This window comes from Lathyrus oleraceus, chromosome 7, assembly GCF_024323335.1.
Source record: "Lathyrus oleraceus cultivar Zhongwan6 chromosome 7, CAAS_Psat_ZW6_1.0, whole genome shotgun sequence".
NCBI lineage: Eukaryota > Viridiplantae > Streptophyta > Magnoliopsida > Fabales > Fabaceae > Lathyrus > Lathyrus oleraceus.
Window position 1 is genome coordinate 548986994 of NC_066585.1, and position 20850 is coordinate 549007843.

Consider the following 20850-nt stretch of genomic DNA (forward strand, 5'->3'; position numbering starts at 1 on the left):
ACAAATGGAGGACTTTGCTACTCATTTTCATGGCAGCTTGGTCGGCAAGTTTCGGAAGAAGGTTGATCAACATCCAAGTCGGATAATCGATATTGGATGGGAATCCACCTTCTTTTTGTAGAAGATGGTTACAAGATGAAGAGAAATGAAAACTAGGGCATAAAAGGTCCCAAGAACAATGCTGTAAAAATATCTAACAAAAGTACAAAAGTGGGAAAATGAGGTAAAAACTAGGTATGGTGCTCAAAAGTGGCACCTGCTACTTATAGAGTAGTACTGGGCTGTCATGCTCGCTAGGCGAGCAGAAAGGCTCGCCTAGCGAGGGTCTAATTGTGGCACACAAGGCACCTGTGCCCAGAGAAACAGGGTCTGTTGAACTGTCATGTTCGCCTAGCGAACGAACCTTCGCCTAGCGAAGGACACGCTCCAACCTTTGCCCCAGCGAGGTTCAGAGGTTTTGCTACTGGAATGCTCGCTGGGGACTCGCTAGAGCTTCGCCTAGCGAGTGAGTACTGGTTGCGCTTTCCACCAAAACTGAACGAACTCGCTACCACTTTCGCTATCAGCTCGCCTGGCGAATTTATTGACATTTTACTGGAGCTTTTCGCTGGGCGCTCGCCTAGCGAGCAGGCTTCGCCACAGCATTCGCCTAGCGAGCATGATGATGAATGCTTGTTTTTCTTTGGTTCCTTTGCCAACTTTCTTGTGTCTTAAATTTCAATTATTTCATGCCTTCTTCCTGCACAATAACACACAAATCAAAGGCACCAAGCTTGTTTATCAATGTAATGCATTTCATCTAAAACAAAGGTGATTTTGACAATTTAGCAAGAAAATAGAGTGAAAGATACCCTTAATTGATGGCTCAAATAAGCACTTTTGGGTATCTAACAGTTACATACGACATTCCAATTCAGTTGTCGCTATGTACAAACCGGTTTATGAGCACATTGTCGTCATTTCATACCAATTAAATCGGCATCTTCACCTATTGCTTTCTCTTCCAATTTTTTAATTAACTTAATTATTTGATTCAATTAAATAATTTTGATAATTAATTTTAATTAACTTAATTAATTGAATTTTAATCAATTATTTTTGTTAATTAAAAATTGGTTGATTTCTTTTAGTATCACCAATTTCTAAACAAGACCAACTCCATGTCATCATCAATCTAAAATCATTAAAATCACACAATTCTCGATTCAATGTCGAGTCCATTTTCAAATAACCCTTTGTAAGTCGGTCACTTTTAAAGCATCGCCATCAACCTCACATAGCTTACTCTTGGGCTTTCTTACAATGAGATCGATTCGATTTTATCGAGTAGAAGAACAATACACTAAATAGAATTCATTTCATTCATAAACACAAATTTAGAACCTCGATCCAACATCGAGTATTTTTTATCCAAATCAAATTAAAATACCCAATCACAATCAAATACCATTTCATTTTGGAAATGAAAAGGGGGATGGCTTTGAGTTTTCAATTTCTCTCCTCGGTTATTTGAATACGAGTTCTTTTACTCGGTTATTCAAATAGTCGTCATTCCTAATCCACCTAAGCACAATCAAATCGAATCTTTTTATGAATAAGAAACGAAAAGGGAGATAACTTTGAGTCTTCAATTTTTCTCCTCGATTAGTTGAATACAAGTTCTCTTACTTGGTTAGTCAAATAATTTTCGTTCCTCTACAAACTTCTAAACCCGATTAAATCAAATTATTTTCATAATAAGCTAAATGAAAAGGGAGATGACTTTGAGTTTTCAACTTCTCTCCTCAATTGTTTGAATACGAGCTCTCTTACTCGGTTAGTCGAACTATTGTCATTTTTTGCTAACTCATATTGTAAGTCAAATCACTTTCATAATAAACTGTACGAAAAGGGAGATGGTTTTGAGTTTTCAATTCCTCTTCTAAAATGCTTGGATATGAGTTGTCTTACTCAACCATTCAAGTACTTGTCGTCTATTCTAAAATACATCGATCATACATAAACTTATTTTTATAATCACTTAGATGAAAAAGAAAGTGGTCTAGAGTTTTCTATCCCCTTTCCCGATTATTAGGATACGAGTTGTCTTACTTGATTATCCGAATATTCGTCATCCAGTCAAAACACATTAATTATCATTAAAATCCTTTTACAATTAAGGATGAAAAAGAAGGTGGTCTAGAGTCTTCTATTCCCTTTCCCGACTATTAGGATACGAGTTGTCTTACTCGACTATCCGAGTAATCATCATCCATTCAAAACATTTTAATCCTCAATCAAATCCTTTTACAATTAAGGATGAAAAGAAAGTGGTCTAGAGTCTTCTATTCCCTTTTCCGACTGTTAGGATACGAGTTGTCTTACTTGAATATCCGAGTAATCGTCATCCAACCAAAATATCTCAACACATCAAACCTATCTTTTCTCGCCCTCGTGCGATCATAACCAATCAAACAAAACATTCAATACATTAATTCAACTTGTCACCCCCGTGTGACCAAAACTCTTTTCAGAAAGAACACTGTTAATCATTTCTAATGCGCACAACAAACCAATGCTTAAGCCTCCGCCGAGAGTAGACAAGCCAGCGTTTAGCCTTTAGAATGCGATTTAAAACAATTGTTCACTAAAAGACACCAACCAACCGTAGTTCCCCGAACTACGAATGCTCTGATTTCCTTATTACCATAAGGATACGTAGGCAGGAGATTGTTGTATCTTCGCGAGCACACTAATAAAAAATCTCCCCTTTCTCCTTTCTGAGGTTCTCATCTAATATTTTATAACCCAAAGATAACAAACAAACATAAATTAACACTCAAAACACAAATTAGAACTAAAAGGTTCCCGTTGAGTACAACGGACGTAAGGGGTGCTAATACATTCCCCTTACGTAATCCACTCCCGAACCCGAATATGGTTGCGACGACCATTATTCCATTTCCTAAAGGTTTTATCGATATTTTCCTATTCCTTCATTGGGATAAATAAAGTTCGGTGGCGACTCTGTTCGAAATTAATTTTTCCGCGACCATCGCGAGGAATCGTATTTTTCGAGATGCGACAGTCAGCATCATATCTCGAGCGGGTTTGAATTATATTTTTCACGAGGCTAAACGAGCTAATAATGTAGGCTCTGATAGCACAAAGTGTGGATGTACAATTGTGAAAATATATGGTCTCCCGTGTGCTTGTGTTATTGAAAAAAAAGTGAAACTTGGTAGCCTAATAAGAATGGATGAGGTTTGTACTCACTGGAAGAGGCTTAGGTTTGATGATGATGATGGTGTCATGAAAGATGGTAAAACTAATATCTCTATTTTGACTAAATGAGAATTGATACAAGAGAGATTTTTGAAAGCCGGTGACAATATGAAACTCCACATCAAAAAATAATTGAGGAAGATTGCTTATCCGGAAACCACCGACTTAAAACCATCCTTTCAACCGGTAAAAATAAAAGGTGCTCCAAAGAAGCTCAAGCCTACACCAAGTGACAACTTAACGGTGCAGTCTCCTTCGTATTTTGAACATGTTGACAAAGTTTTTTCGGACTCACCAACTCCCAAATCTCAAAAAAGTGTTTTCAAAGGAGCTCGCATTAGCAAACCATCTCCTACACCGCCTCCACCAAAGAATTCATTCATTGATGAGATATCAATTTTTATGCACAAATACATTGAGCGGATTGTCAATGTTGAGGGGGGAGGTAATTACGATTATCGAATTATTTCTAATTTACTCGATAAAGGAGAAGATAATCATACACTTGTCTGCCATCAACTTATCCAAGATTTGAGGACTCATAAAGAATCATACACGTGGTTGTACAGAAAGAAAGAAAAGTTCGATGAAGTTTATGAGTCCTTTGTTTCTTGCCTTAGTAAACCAGCACTGGAGATAAAATGGATGCGCTTCCCTGAAACGGGTCACCTTATAGCATGTGCGTATGATAGAATGTGTATTGATCTGACACGATACGGGTTTTCGGAAACCTTTTTCCCACTGCGTACCGTCCCCACCTCAAAATCCAAATGATTTTATTATGTGTATTTGGTGGCTTTCAAAATCACAATATTTTGTTCAAGTTTACTTGAAACCACGATGCCCTATACCACTTATATCATCGGAGTGGACATCTCATTCAACAACAAAAGTCGAGACTTGACATAACCATTTTATGGAAAGGATGCAAGAGTTCGAGAAATTGAGAAACATTGAAAGAGACTCAAATGCACAAAAGTCAAAGGGGGTACCACCCATCGCTTTAGCCGACGAAAAATGTTTCGATTCGTTTTAATTTCCTATTTAGTCGGACAAATAAGTGTATGTAATTGTGTCTCAATATTAATAAAGTGTAATATATTCAATTTCTTAATTTTTTTAATACATTTTTTATCTTTTCCATAACACTTATTCATTTGTCAAAAAATGTTTTCACTTCATTTCTATTTTCAAAAGTTCTGTTTTTTTGTTTGTTTAGTTCAGGAGAGGTTCTGGAGATGCATCCTCGGAACAAGATAATATGGTGCAGAACGGGATATGCATGTTTGAAATCAGCATGTCAGGTTTTGAATGATCCACATTTGTCTACGACTTTTATAAAATAAGGGGTTCTTGTTTTTCATTTCACACAAACTGAGAATGTCTCAAATGTCACTAATAAACATCAACTAGTATGTCACAAATGCCTTCTTCTCCAGCACGACACCTAAGTGAAAGTTTAAGTTCAATTAACACACATCTCTTACAGATATTAATTAAATACAAAATCCATAATCTTCTATCTTATGGAGACAATCGAAGAATTGTGAAACTCGAGTATCGTTCACCGTCGATCGACAACAAAGAGAAGATTGAGTTCAACAACTTTGAGCTCAAGAGGATGCAAATGTAAGGGCTACGTGGAATATATTTTTACGTTTCGAAACAAAAGTTTCACTCGAGTTGGAAACGACAATTTCAAGATCGGTAAAAGATATTCTGAAGATGTTGAAGCGTCCAATTGAATATTTAAGTGAAATATTGTATTTTATGTCAAAATCATCTATGTAATACTTATTTTATTTTATGAATGTTAATTTTATTTTATCAAATTATAAATTTGTAAAATCTATTTATACTATTTATGTATAAATTTTACGAAAATACATCTACAATATCCAATAAGGTTACTCAAAATAACCTATATTAAATTGTATATTTAATATTTTTGCGTGAGATCTGAATAAAGGGTGCTCTAAGAAAATACACACCACTAGTGAGAGACTAGAAAGGCATTCAAAAGTAAAAAATGTCCATATCAATTCCATGTCGATATCAATACCAACAAAAACAAGTTTAATGAGTCATAAATACTTAGTATATTTAGAGAAATAAGGAATATGTATTTATTGGTGAAATGAATATGGACAACGCAAAGTGCATAGATGTTATCTAGACCATACGGCCGAAAAGACATCTTGAAGATTCTCATTCACATGACAATTTAGTACGCACCACTTTCCCTTTGAAAGGAACGTTACCCACCCTGTACCAAAAAATTAGGAACAAAAAATACAAACTTGCCGACCTAATTATAGTACAGTCCAAGGTTTCAAAAAACAATTCATAACCCCCAAAAAAAAAAAGTTACAACTAAAATTCACGACGATTAGAAAATTACGATAGTCAATATAACACTTCTTCTGACCGAAATTACAAAAGTCTTCCACGACGGCCACATTTATTTAAAACATAGGATATAGTAATTCTTTATATTTTATGTTCAGAAACACAAGACTAAGAAATAAACAAGAGTTAATTGTTAATAATGTTGATGAATTATAATTCCTTTGCGGTGATGATGAATTTGTTAGGTGCAATTTTATTGGTATCAATAGCTTCTGTTGCTAATGCTCTCACTAAGAATGATTTCCCTTCTCACTTCTTGTTTGGTGCTTCAACCTCTGCTTATCAGGTTCATCTTTTTTTGCACGCCATGTGTTTGATCTATTCATTCAATACTAATTTTTCATTCTAAAGCTACTTTTTTATGTTGAAATTGGGATGATATCAAAGGTTGAAGGTGCAGCAGATGAAGATGGCAGGAAACCGAGCATATGGGATACCTTTGCACATGCCGGCAATGGTGCTCTTTCTTATTTATTTGTTATGTGTATACACTATTATTCATATTATAAATTCATAGTTACAACATTGAAATTCTTCATTTCAACTAAATTTATAGGAGGGCTATACAAGGGAGATGGTGATATTGCATGTGATCAATATCACAAGTATAAGGTATGCACTAGAAACATATCTTCTATATATTCAAACCATGGAATATATCAAATCTCTCATACTCGTCTTTGACATATCAAAAGACTGGTTTTAAGTTAATCTTCCTTACCTAAGTAATAATCTGTATAAAAAAAAATTCTCTAATTTTTTTTTTATATTAATATTAGTTTACATATGTTTTCGTTCAATGCAGGATGATGTCAAACTCATGGCACAAATGGGCTTAGATGCCTACAGATTTTCCATATCATGGTCAAGACTTTTTCCAGGTATATCATCCACAAAAGATCACAAATGATATATCCCTGTACACAATCATGAAGTAAGATTAGTGATTATTGAAGCATAAGAATCAAGACCAATTTCTAAAATAATTTCAAAAGCTGATTGTACTTTGCTTGATTCTGGTTTCACTCAATCAATCTCTTAAAAGAGTATCTATAAATTTATAGCTTCTTGCATAAACTGTTTGTTATTCTGACCTTGATTTCATTCTAATACCAGATGGAAAGGGGCCAATAAATCCTAAGGGATTGGAGTATTACAACAACCTTATCAATGAACTAGCGAGCCAAGGTTCTTTTGCAAACTAGATTTACCTTGCAAAGTTCTATTTCTGTTGTCAGTGCTACAGCGCTGTAGTGCCCCTCTAGCTGCCATTTGACAACAATATACTAAACGGAATATCGAGGAATAATAACATTTTGTTCATAGTTTATTCTTTTCCCCCTGCGTTTTGTAGGAATCCAAGCACATGTTACATTGTATCATTGGGATCTACCACAAGCACTTGAAGATGAATACGGAGGATGGATTAACCGAAGAGTTATGTATGGTTCCCAAACTAAAATTATCTAATAACATGGCCATCTCATGTTAGATAGTAGTTCAGACTTCAAATAAACTATATCTAACACACAATAAGAAAAGCAATCTTTCTCTGATTAATAGTTGGATATTTATATATGTTTTCATCCAGAAAAGACTTCACAGCATATGCCGATGTATGCTTTAGAGAGTTTGGAGATAGAGTTAAACATTGGACTACAGTGAATGAAGGAAATGTATGTTCAATTGGGGGCTATGATGCAGGATTTTTACCGCCTCAAAGGTGTTCATCTTCCTCTGTATCTAACTGCTCCAAAGGCAATTCTTCAACTGAACCATATTTGGTAACTCATCATATGTTGTTAGCACATGCATCAGCTGCAAGACTGTATAGGACAAAGTACAAGGTAAACCAGTGTATGCCACATGCACCATTTTACTTTGTCATTCATCTAAAGCTTTTCACATTTGGTAACATAGTTAAAGTGCTGTCAATCGCAGAAAAGAGTAACTTGTTTAAATTATACTATGCTACAATGTTGCAATGCTACTCCCTCCGTTCCTTTTTAAGTGTCATTTTTTGACTTTTTACGCATACCAAGAAAGCTAATCATTATTGTTACTTTTTAAATAATAATTCTCACTTTCCTATAATACCCTTAATTATATCCTACATTCATTTTACTTTTTCTCTCTCTGTAATAATTAAATAGGGGTAATTTTGACAAAAATACATTTAATACTACCTTGAATTCTGTAAGTGACAATTAAAAAGAAACAAAAATTTATCAAGAAAGTGACACTTAAAAAGGAATGGAGGGAGTATATGACTGCTATAATTTATATTTGGTAACATTTTGTACTAAAGAGTATATCCGATAACTATATCAATTTGTTTATATTCTAATATGCTATAATGTTATTGCGCGCTATAGGCTATAGCCGCTACTATTTGACAACATTGGGTTATTATGATATCACTTTCACTATGATAATCAACATATCTTTTCTTTATAAATCCTATCTATGGTAACTCGCAGGCAAAGCAAAGGGGATTTATTGGTTTTAATCTTCTTGTTTTTGGTTTTGTTCCACTAACAAACACTAGTGAAGACATAATTGCCGCTCAAAGAGCCCGGGACTTCTATATTGGGTGGTAAGTAACATTTTGATTGTGATATCTATCTCAAAATATGTTGTCTTTGTAATTTTATTTGACCATTTTAGAGTATGCAAGTTGATCTTCATTTTAAACTTCAATTAAAATAGTTTTTGATTTTTGTGAATTTGCAAATACATCCATAAATTGTAAAGTATCTGTTAAGAGTCCCATATCGGATAATATATGGCCTGAACATGTGTTTATAAGTGGGGGCAGTCCTCACTCTACCAACCGGTTTTGTAGGGTTGAGTTAGGCCCAACCATATTTCTTAACATGGTATCAGAGCCTTGTTTAAGATTCGGTGGACCACCTATTATGATTTCCGCTATCGGACCACCCCCATTTATTTCCACGCTCCAGATGTCCAGTCCTCACTCTACCAACCGGTTTTGTAGGGTTGAATTAGGTCCAATCACACATTCTTAACAATATCCATCAAAATAGTCCCTCTATTAGCTTTTACCGGTAGAGACTATGACATGACACATTAACCAAATATGTGGCCCCTCCATGTTGATCCCACATCAATGCAACCACAAATATGTCCATGAGATTTAATACTTCTAAGCAAATAAATCTCTACTGAATTGGTATTGATGTGATATTTTCATGCAATGTGACATGTTCGTTTAACGTGTCGTGTCGTGTCATGTTAATAATAGAAGCTAACAGATCATTTGTAATTACATTTTACAAATACAGTTCTGAATTTGGAGAACATCCTAACTCCATACAATTTTGAGGACCAACTTTCCAATTCACTCGCTACCTTAATAGTCGTAGCATATGTTTATACAATAATGAATTAGTAGACTTAATTTTATCTTTTCTTTGTTGTGACAGGTTTCTGAATCCCTTTATATTTGGAGTATATCCTGACTCCATGAAAAAGAATGTTGGTTCAAGGCTTCCTTACTTCACCATCAAGGAATCAAATTTGGTTAAGGGTTCAATTGACTTTCTTGGAATCAATTTTTACTATGCATTATATATTAAGAACAACCCAAAAAGCCTGCAGAAAAAGGATAGAGATTACACAGCAGATATGGCTGTGGAGCTTAAATGTATGATTATTTTTCTGCCATTTACTGCACCAATTTTGATTGCATAACCAGTTATATATTGTGGTTAAACAAGTAAAATTCACATACGCGTCTCTTTATTCAATGCCTCGTTAGTCTATTTTTGAGGAACTTTCATCTTTTAATGTTTTTTTTACTCCTATTTGTAGCCTACACAGGAAATGATACAACTAAAGATGAGGTAAAAGTAGAGTATGAACATTGAAGTTCCTTTTACTTTTTTATCATTGATGCTACAACCTATTCCACTTACGGCCGATTGGTTTGTTTAGGTTCCAGTTATACCTTGGATTTTGGAAGGGCTGCTTCAATCATTGAAGAATGATTATGGCGATTTTCCAATCTACATTCATGAAAATGGTATGTCTCCATTACATTAACATTTTGAAAGCTTACCTATCAAATATGTCTCCATTACTAGTCAACTGTTAGAGGTAAATGAAGATCTAAAAAACTAAGAGAAACTGAGAGAGGTTTCGAGATTAATGAGTTGATAAAAATATAATATTTGAAAGAACATTATAGCATAGTTTGATATGGAGAAGGGCATTAGGTGTTTTATATGATGCAAAGGTACTGCTCAAGTTGAAGGGAAAGTTTTATCGGACTGCGGTAAGACCTGCTATTTTGTACGGGACAAAATGTTTGGCGGTTAAAAATCAAGACAAGAATAAAGTAAGTGTAGAAGAGATGAGGATGTTGCGGTGGATGTGCGGTAAGACTCAATATGATAGAATTAGAAATGAAAATATTAGAGAGAGTTTCAGGGTAGCGTCTATAGTAGAAAAGATGGTGGAAAATAGACTTAGGTGGTTTAGGCATGTAGAGATAAGACCGATAGATTCTATAGTAAGGAGGGTAGACCAGTTAGAGAGAAGGCAAACAAATAGAGGAAGGGGAAGACCTAAAAATACTACCAAAGAAGTTATTAAGAAAGATCTCGAGAATAATGATTTGGATAAAAATATGATCCTTGATAGAATATTATGGTAAAAGTTGATCTATGTAGCCGACCCCACTTAATGGAATTTAGTTGTTGTTGTATTATAACATAGTTTGATCCATGAAACTGATAATACATAGTGAAAGAATAAGTGGTGGTTGTTTGCGTTGCTGTATGTAAACTTACATGTAAAGTTGAACTTATAAGTTTGTACAACAATAGTCTTATGACTTAATGAAACACCTTATTCTTATTACATAATAAACTTTTATATAGGTTTGAGCGGTAAGAGACCGGTATACAGGCGATTGTAAAATAATCATAAATTTTATATTTTATTAAACTCGGTCCAACCTAGTTTATTTCTATTTGAACTTTTATCAATAACACCAAAATCTTCTAGCGCTATAATGAACCTTTGAATTTCGCAGGCCAACAAACACGTAGAAATTCATCATTAGATGATTGGTCAAGGGTGAAGTGTATGCATGAATACATAGGGAGCCTACTTGATATGTTGAGGTACCTCTATTTTCATTTTCAACTACACATTACCAATATTCCTAATATCCACCCAAATACTAGTGAAAACATATTTTTACTGTTTTTCTTCTTTCACATTAATAGGAATGGATTGAATATAAAAGGTTACTTTGTATGGTCCTTTTTGGATGTGTTTGAGTTACTCGGTGGATATGAAGCAAGTTATGGCTTATATTACATAGATTTGAAAGATCCAACATTGACGAGGCAACCTAAACTTTCTTCTGTGTGGTACTCAAATTTTCTAAACAACAGAACTATAGACTCAAAGATCTTTATGAAAATTGAAGAGAATTCATCCATCTCCAACACTCCCTTGATGCATACTGCCACTTAATGTAATTAGTACTAGTTAAAATGAATCTATCTCCAACTCTTTTAATACTATTATACATTAAACGGTGTCGGTGTCATATGTTTTGAAATTGTCAGTGTCTGCGTCGTGTTCTAGTGTCCTTATCAGAGAGAGTTTGTGCTTCATAGATATATACCAAAAAGTTATTACATAAACCAATTCTCATTATGAACTTTGTGCTGATCTTAATTTATGTGCTACAATCCTTAATTCACTATACATTTTAGAACATTTAAGGGAAAAATCTGTCATAGCCCTAAAGAGCTCTGCCAAGTTATTTTTGAGACACACCAAAGATTTTTCCCTCACATGTAAGCACTGTCTTTCAAAAGAAACTTTTTCCTCATCCAACCTCTTTTCTAATTCAATCAAAACTCTCTTTTCCCTTACAACCTCATCAGGTTCAATACTATCATCACCTTGTTCCCTATTTGTATCAAACTCATCTAGTCTTTTCTTTTTCTTGTATTTGTACTCCCACTTATCAAATCGTCGGCTTTTGTGCGCAAGCTCCTTTTGCATCTCCTCGCATTTTCTCTTTAAGACCAACTCTTCTTCTTGCTGTTGGTAAAGAGAATCTATCACAGCAACGAAGTGTGATATGGCTTTCCAGGCAAGTTCAATAGAAAGTTTCTCTAGATGATCATTCCAAGCATGAAGAAGGATTTGTATCAACGGTGAAGAAATCTTTTCCTTTATATCATTTTCAACAAGGGTGAGATTAAGTTTTAACCAACTGTATAAGGCTTTTATGAAACCCTTTTGATTGTTTATCAACTTTTCAAACTGTGATTCCAACTCTAGCATAACATTCAATAACTGATATGTTCTGTCATGATGATGTTCACTTGTTTCAGTAGGAAACTGAGAATCCAGTGATTTCACTAACTTCATAACAAGTAACTGCTTCTTATGGTGGTAATGCATGGTTCCCCACATTGTGGCCATTCTGTATTGCATAAAAAACACCTTTAGTCTTATATTCTTCTTTGTGAACCGAATCGTACCAAATTGTTGTCATTAACTGATATAAGAATCACCGTTTGTGAAATAGTAACTCACCCATCAATAAGGTGCACGAGTTTCTGGTACAACTGTTGATCGCGTAAAAGATTTATCTCTGAGATTGTTGACTCCAATAACTGCATATCGACAATGTAAATCGAGTCCAAATGATTGAGAGCCGCTTTTTCTTTCTCCAACGATTCAATGTTTTTACCTCTTTTTTCTATCTTGTTGATAGTGACAACTTTTCTTTGGTACTCGGATTTTGTTAACTCAGCAGCCTATGAAACAATATTCAGCTGCAAAATTCAAAACATAACACAAAATGTGTGGATTTTTCTACCTAATTGCAGCTGCAAAATTGAATAAGAAATTAAAAAAAGTATAGTAAATGTTTTTCTGAACTCACCTTAACTTGATTATAAAGCTTCTTTTCCCATGCTAGCAACTTGTCTAATACAGTACCAAGAGTTTCATGCTTCTCTGAGTCAAAATCATCTTTCACTTCATCTATATTTTGTGTTTCTCTGAAGGATCTGTCCCATGTCACAACTCGCATAACCCTTGCAGAGTAATCAAGGTTTCCTGAAAATGAAAAATACAAAACTATAATTCAAAACTAAAGTTACCTATATAACATACATTTTCTTTTTCTTTTGAGAACCACTAGTAATTAACTTATGAAGTAAGTAATCACTGCCACAAATCCATAATTACTCTATAGACTTAAAATCTTAACGTATAAAGCGCGACAATTCCGATCCAAACACGTCTATCATCGTTTGATTAGATCCAACTGCTGCCCGTGCAAAGAACCTTACCTCACATGGATGATTATAACCGCCCTCCCTATATAAAGAAAAAAGCACGCGATATCATAGATTCAAATTCATTTTCCCTCTCACGTTACTTCTCATTCTCTCACTGACTTAAAAGTTGTAGTTCTAATCTTGCAGGTCAACCTCTCATCATTGCACCGAAAACTTACTCTGTTGTACCAAGATCTCATTTCACAGTTTCCTGAACATTCTGGTTCGGTAACGGAATAAATTTTGTCTCGAAAAATGAATATAAGGAAATTAAACATAATAACTTGCGTCTCTGTCTGTGTCGTATCGGTGATTGACATGTATCTGACACCGAACACGCGTATGATGTTGCTAAAGAGCTTGAAGAAAATACAAAGAAACAAGTTTGCACTTTCATGGTTACCTCCGGTAGTGTTAGAAAAATTGGAATGATAGTGAAGACGAGTTGCCTGAAGAATAACGGAAACCTCACGAGCAGACTCAGAAGCCATTATAAAATGATTATCAACTTCACTCAACACCTGAATCATATTCATACTCACACTTCTTTTCTCTCTTCTACTCAAACCACATCGTTCAACAATTTCTTCATCTACATCGTCATCATCAGCAACCTCTTCCAAACCAGTTTCCACAAATTCAAAATCCGGCATGGTGATAGCACGGCGAAGAGCGGGAGGTAAATCAGGAAGAGGAGGAGGAGGCAAGGGAACATCATAGGAAGGAGATAACTGGAAGTTCTGTTGTTCGCCTTGTGCGAAATCGATGAGAGCAGCGCCGGCGTTTTTGAGCGAGGCGGCGTAGGAAGAGTGAGCCGCCGCGAAGTTGTTACGGGATGAAACCGTCTGCTTCATGAAGTAATGCCGGTCTTTACTGCGTGTTATGGCTTCTTCCTTCTCCATTTTTGATTGGTAACAGCCCATTTTTTTGTTTGGCTTGGATGAATACCGGCACTTTTTAATACCGTTTTGTCGCAGCCGCGATAAAACCTTAGTGCTATAATTTTGTAGGCAGAGATTCGATTAGGTTGGAAAGATGTTGACAGTGTGGAAGGGTTGAAAGCTTCAGTGCCAAGGCAACGAAACGATACCGTTTTAGTGGAGAATGTGAATGTTATTGCTTAGAAAGTGATATAGAGAATCTGAACTTTGTATAAAGCATGGTTTACAACTACGTCGACGTTAAGGCAACAAAACGATGGCGTTTTGGTATCTATGATTATAGTAGTTGGATTATTTTAGTTGAGTAGAGTATCCAAGCTTTTAACATTTGTTTTTTGTTTGTGTCAAAAAAAAAACATTTGTTTTTTTTAATTAATAAATTGATAATATTCCATTTGTATTAATTATAAGAAGCTTTATACTTAATGAGAGGGGTTAGGAAGATCTCAAATGAGATTGCTATTTCAATTTGGTGATATATTTGTATGTAATTTGTTCACCAAGATGTCTGGAATAATGTTGAGATATTTTGTCTTTGATTTTTTCAGATGTGCACTAATTAGATAGTTTTGGGTTCGTTTAGATTATTTTCTACATTTATTACCGGATTTATTTCCATCGTATCATTCTTGATAACCTTGCAAAGATTTCATTTGGAAAAGATTCTTTAAACTAAATCAATTGTAAAAATATTTAATTAAAATAAAATCGGCATGAAGAATATTATCAATTGTAAAAATATTTAATTAAAATAAAATCGGCATGAAGAATATTTATTGGATTTGGTTTAATTAAAAGATTTGATTTGCTGAATATTGAATTAAATTCGATTGATTACTGGTTGTATTCTAACTAGCTTTCTGTTATATCATAATCTATACTAATATATAAAGGAAAAACATGAATTTGGTGTAGCTTTTTTTCCTTTCAAATATATCTTTTTCAATTTTATTTTATATCTTAACTTCTCTTTCTCACAAACGGCGGTTATACAACGGTTTATTATTTTTTACATTATTATCTTTAAATATTTTATAAATAATTAAAAATAAAAATAAATAAAAATATAATACGATTTATATTTTATGCGCATCAATACTTGAGAAAGCGGACAGACGTGCCCGTCTGAACACTAGTTTATATAAAGAGAGATTGTTCTTTTTATTTGAGGATACACTTAAAAAGAGAATTCTTTGGTAGTATAAGATTTTTGAGTTGAACATTTTGAATTGTGTTTTTGTGTGTAAAACTCTATCTTTGTTAGAATTTTCTATTTAAGAAAGAGATGGAGTTTTTTGTATGTAATTGTGAAGTGTTAAAAATCCTAAATAATTTGTTCACGCCTCTCTAAGAGTATCCTTTTGTGAAGATTGATACTTTGATAGTGGTTGTTCCAAATACATGATAGGAGATAATTATTATTTAAAAGAGGTAAAACCCTATACTAATAGCTATGTTACTTTTGGTGATGGTGCTAAAGGAAATATTGTGGGAAAAGGGAAATTGGATTATTTGGGCCTCCCAAATTTAGAAGATGTTATGTTAGTTGAAGGCATGACTACTAATCCCATTAATATCATCCAGCTGTGTGATCAACGTCTTTGTATCAACCAATTGTTCTAAATGTATTGTCACCAACCAAAATTTAAAGTAGATCATGAAAGGTACAAGATCATCAAATAACTGTTATATGTGGAGATCTTAATCAAACGAGCAACTCTCAACCTGTTTGAGTATTAAAGAAGGTGAAACCAATTTGTGGCACTAGAAACTTGGTCATCTTAATCTCAGGAGAATGAGGAAGATCATATTTGAAAATGATAGCAATGTCCTTCCTAATCTCAAGATTGAAGAGGGAAGAATTTGTGGAGACTACTATATAGGTAAACAAACTAAGATGTCACACAAGAAGCTGGAACATCTTACCACCTCAAAGATACTCTAACTACTTCACATGGATCTCATGGGACCCATGCAAGTGGAAGCTTAGGTTGAAGGAGATATGTTTTTGTGTGTGTTGATGACTACTAAAGGTACACTTGGATTGATTTTGTCAACGTCTTCAACCTGAGAAGGAAAGTGAGATTGGTAAAATTGTTCGAATAAAAAGTGATTATGGAAGAGAATTTGAAAACTCCAACTTTTCAGAATTATGCACTTCAGAAGGAATTGCTCATGAGTTCTATGCACCAGTTATTCCGTAACAAAATGGAGTGGTTGAACACAAAAAAAATAGAACTCTCCAGGAAATGATAGATGGTTACATGTTTCATGCAAAGAACCTCTAATTATTTTTGGGCTGAAGCAATAAACATAACGTACCACATCCACAATCGTGTAGCCATCTGTCTTTGCACCAAAGTAACTCACTATGAGTTGTGAAAAGGAAAAAAACAAAAAATGTAAATACTTCCATGAGTTTATCAGCAAGTTTTATATTTTGGTTGATCGAGAGCAAAGGCCCATCTATCATAATACCTAAGTATCATCCTATAAAAAATTTGATTGGAATCAATGAAAGAATCATCACAAGATCAAAAGAAATTATTGCTAACATGGGTTTTGTTTCCAAAGTGGAACCTAAAAATGTCAAAGAATCATTAACAAATGAATAATGGATCAACGATATCCAGGAAGAACATGTTCAATTTAAAAGAAACAAGGTGTGAGAATTGGTTCCCAACCTGACTCAGTCAACATCATAGGAACCAAATGGATGTACAAGAGCAAGTCTGATGAAAATGGAAATGTGACCAGAAATAAAGCACATCTAGTGGCATAAAGATACACACAAATAGAATTTATTGACTTTGATGAGACTTTTGCTTGAGTAACTCGCGTTGAACCTGTTAGACTTCTATTGGGAATATCATTTCTCTTGAAGTTAAATCTATATCAAATGGATGTCAAAAGTGTATACCTTAATGGGTATTTGAATGAAGAAGTTTACGTTGAACAACCAAAAGGGTTCATAGATCTAGGCGCTCCAAATCGTGTCTATAAGCTTAAGAAGACCCTTATTGGGTTAAAACAAGCTCTCAGGGATTTATATGAACGTATCACTGAATTCATCACCAGGAATGGATACAGTACATGTGGTATAGACAAAACCTTGCTTGTCAAGAAAGAAGGAGAAAATATTATGATTGCACAAATCTATGTGGATGATATCATGTTTGGAGGAATGTCAAACAAGATGGTAGAACATTTTGTGCACCAAATGCAGTTAGAATATTATGATTGCACAAATCTATATGGATAATATCATGGTTGGTGGACTTTCTCACTTCCTTGGGTTTCAAATTAAACAAATGAAAGAAGGTATATTTATGTCCCAAAGCAAATATTCCAAAAACATGTGAAGAAGTTTGGACTTGAAAGAGGAAGACATAAGCATAGACCTGTTGCAACCCATATCAAGCTAACTAAAGATGATAAAAGAGTTGATGTAAATCAAATTCTTTATAGAAGTATGATTGGTAGCTTGTTGTACCTCATAGGTAGTCGCCCTAATATTACTTTTTCATTAGGGGTATATGCTTGTTACCAAGAAAAACCAAAAGCTTGTCATCTCACATAAGTAAAAAAGAATAATCAAGTATGTAAATGAAACGAGTGACTGTGGCATCTTGTATTCACATGGCACCAACTCCATTCTGGTTGGATATTGTGATGTTGGTTGGGCAGGAAATGTTGAAGAGAGAAAGAGCACTTTCGGTGGATGTTTCTTTTTAGGAAATAATCTCATCTCATGGTTTAGCAAGAAACAAAATTGTGTGTCATTATCTACTGCTGAAGCTGAGTACATTGCAGCAGGAGGCAATTTCATGCAATTATTGTGGATGAAACAAATGTTGAAATAATACAATGTCAAGCAAGATGCTATGACATTATACTGTGACAACCTGAGCGCTATCAACATCTCGAAAAATCCAGGTCAACATATAAAGACAAACACATTGACATTCATCACTATTCCATTAGAGAGCTTATTGAAGAAAAAGTTATCGTTATGGATCATGTATCTAAAAAAAATTAACTTGTTGACATATTTCCCAAAGCATTAGAAGCTACTTAGTTGGAAAAATTAAGAAATGATCTAGGTTGGTGTATTGTGGATAATTTCTATCAACTAATGCTGAGATGGCTTAGGAGTTATTATGTCATTCTTTTATCTCCCATAACCCTCATGTCCAAGGAACATGCGCTACCTTTTGTCTTGACCATTCGTATTCCTAATACAAATTTTATTCAAATTAATTGGTTTTTTTAAGTTTCAAGCCTCATACACTATTTCATATTCTTATAGAATCTCTCCACTCTCTTTTCCCAAACCCTAAATCATTCCTCTCATCTTCTTCCTAGAATCCGTGTAGTCATGGTTAGAATAAGACAAGGAACCAACACCTCTCATAAAGAGAAAAAGACAACAAAGAAAGCCAATAAACCTAATTTGGAAGCCAAACTGGTGATCAACATGCACAGTGTTGAAACGAAAGGAGTTGTTATGGGAGGGAAGGTCGATGGTATGGGCGGAGGTCCTCCCACCATGGAATCACCTAAAGAGGTCAAAAAGAAGAAATTGAAGAAGATTGATGATCACGCTTCAAAAGTACCTTTGACCTTGTCTGATCTCGTCGGACAAGGAAAAGATGAAGGAAGTTGAACATGTGAGGTCAATGACACTATATAGTAACCAGACTAACCCTGTAGAACAACCAACAAATGAGGTTCTTTATGTTGTGCTGCTTCAGATGGTCGTTCCAGTCATTGTTCAAGGCAATGTTCCTAAAATAAAACCCTATAAAAATGTTGTTAAATATGTGTCAAAGAATGTTGTTGAGGTTTCTAAACCAAGTACCAAAGTTCAAGATGTTGATCTAGAGAACCTCATTCAAACCCTAGACTCTCTTCATGCTTGTGATTAACCTCCTGAGGAGGAGGACATTGATAAAATCCTAGGAGAAAAGTCTGTAGAGGAGTCACCCATAGATGTACCTATAATAGATACCTTACTTGCTGGAACTATGAATGATACTCTTATGGAATATAAGGACTCTATTGATGAATAGTGTCTGGCTAGTCAAGATTATGTTGATAATGGTGTGAACAATGATATTTACAACCCTCAAAATGGTGTTCAAAAATCTGTAAAAAAAATCATGTTGCTGTAAATGATGGAAAATATTTTAATGACAATGATGTCACTGAAGAAGTGGAGGAAGATCAACTAGACGAAAAGATTGAAACTAAGTTGGAAATCTCCGAAGAGGAAAAAGGTCCAATGATTGTTGCTGATGTAAACTAGGAAAATGATCTAGGAAATCGAGACTTTGGTAAAGATGTACATGACAACTAGCTTGACATGTTGGAGACAAAGTCTCCAACTCACCAAGAGAATGAAGATGTAATCTCTAAGAATCACACTGAAAATGATGTTGACAACAATGTGAGTAACAACATTGAAGAAAATGTTGATACCCCAGTTCATGAGAATGATGAGATTCATACTACTGAAATCCTTGTTGATCTTGTTAATAACAAAGCTAAAAAGAAGAAGTCTACAAAGAAATCAAATAAGAAGGCAGAGAAACATAAAGTTGCACTAGAAAAATCCCTCTAAGAAAGTGTGAACATGTGCCAAGGCTATGAAAACAATCAAAAAGAAAGAAGTATTTGGTAAAAAGAAGAAAGCTCTAACAATGAGTGTGAAGTTTGAAGGCAAGAATAAGGAAACCCCTAAAAGAAAAGTTGCTCTTGTAGTGGAGATTGTTGAAGAATATGTGGTGGACATTTTGGATGACATTGTGGTACCCCCACTCAAGAAAAATAAGACACTTGGTGGTGGAAAAAAGATTTCCACAAATGTTCCTCTTGCTCCCTTAGAAAATATGTCTTTCCATTCTAAGGAGAGTGTGCTGAAGTAGAGGTTTGTGTACAGGATAATAGCCTATGAAAGGGAGTTGTCAAAGGAAGCTTTCATTTGTAAGGAGGTTGGTGAACAAATTCTGAAGAAAGCTGAGCCATTTGCTGTGAAATTACCCATTGCGTTTCCATCCTTCGTATCTGGTGTTCTTATTAACCAAAAAATTGACATTTCGAGTAGTAAAGATATTGCTAATGTTAGTTCCAGCCCACTGAAAATCTGTTATCGTCTATTTGCTAGGAGTCATGTTCCAAACATCCCTCTTCCCAAGATTTCACACTTTGATCTGACTGCCGAAGGAGACCTTCCTGATGTTCCACCATTATCCGGCACTGCAAGAAGTCAAGTTCTTCTAAAATTGATGCGGGTTTCTAAGAATTTGTAGAAAGTCAATTTTTACCTCCATAGCTAGAAAAGAACAAGGTCGGTGACTTGATCAGAATGATGAGTCCCAAAGGAGCTTAACCAAACATATCTTAAGTGGTTGGACTGTAGGAAGGGAATGATGCAAGAAATGATGAGAAGAGGGAGGATAATGACATTGAGGTTGGTGAGGATGGAAGTGAAGACAACTATGAATTAGGTTCTTCTATTGACACTAAGGGGTTTGTTTGAAAGGCTTTTTGAAAATAATTTTTTGGTATTTAAAAACTAAAAAGTTTAAAACTTGTTTGTTGAACTTATATTTAAAATTTGTTTTTCAAAACTGATTTTTAATTTGCTATTTTTAAAATTAAAAACAAGAAATAGCTAAAACATATTTTTGGTTTTCATTTTCAGTATTTAACCTCAAATCCAAACTAAAAAAACACAGAAAACAGGGTTGTTTTCATTAATGGCATTATAGTAAATAAATGAAAGTGTATTATAAAAAAATATAATTTATTGTTCCAATAAAATTAATAAAATTCATATAATTAATATTTTTTTTAAAAATAATTAATCATTAATGAGTGATTGTTATATATTT

General features: G+C 34.4%; 2 protein-coding genes across 2 annotated transcripts; one reads left to right on the top strand and one right to left on the bottom strand.

Moving 5' to 3' along the window:
• Positions 1-5558: 5558 nt before the first annotated feature.
• On the top strand, positions 5559-11371 carry LOC127107417 (beta-glucosidase 11). Its single transcript, XM_051044691.1, has 13 exons — positions 5559-5959; positions 6061-6130; positions 6230-6285; positions 6479-6554; positions 6790-6861; positions 7028-7115; positions 7265-7520; positions 8154-8269; positions 9120-9340; positions 9508-9539; positions 9631-9718; positions 10733-10823; positions 10929-11371. Exons 1-13 carry the CDS (start codon positions 5813-5815, stop codon positions 11179-11181), a joined length of 1566 nt encoding a protein of 521 aa, XP_050900648.1. The 5' UTR covers positions 5559-5812; the 3' UTR covers positions 11182-11371.
• Positions 11331-14180, bottom strand: LOC127107416 (protein ROLLING AND ERECT LEAF 2). The gene is made up of 4 exons (XM_051044690.1): positions 13417-14180; positions 12614-12789; positions 12262-12485; positions 11331-12148 (listed from the first exon to the last, which is right to left on the bottom strand). The coding sequence occupies exons 1-4, from the start codon at positions 13934-13936 to the stop codon at positions 11365-11367; spliced, it is 1704 nt and encodes a 567-aa protein (XP_050900647.1). The 5' UTR covers positions 13937-14180; the 3' UTR covers positions 11331-11364.
• Between the last annotated feature and the right edge of the window lie 6670 nt (positions 14181-20850).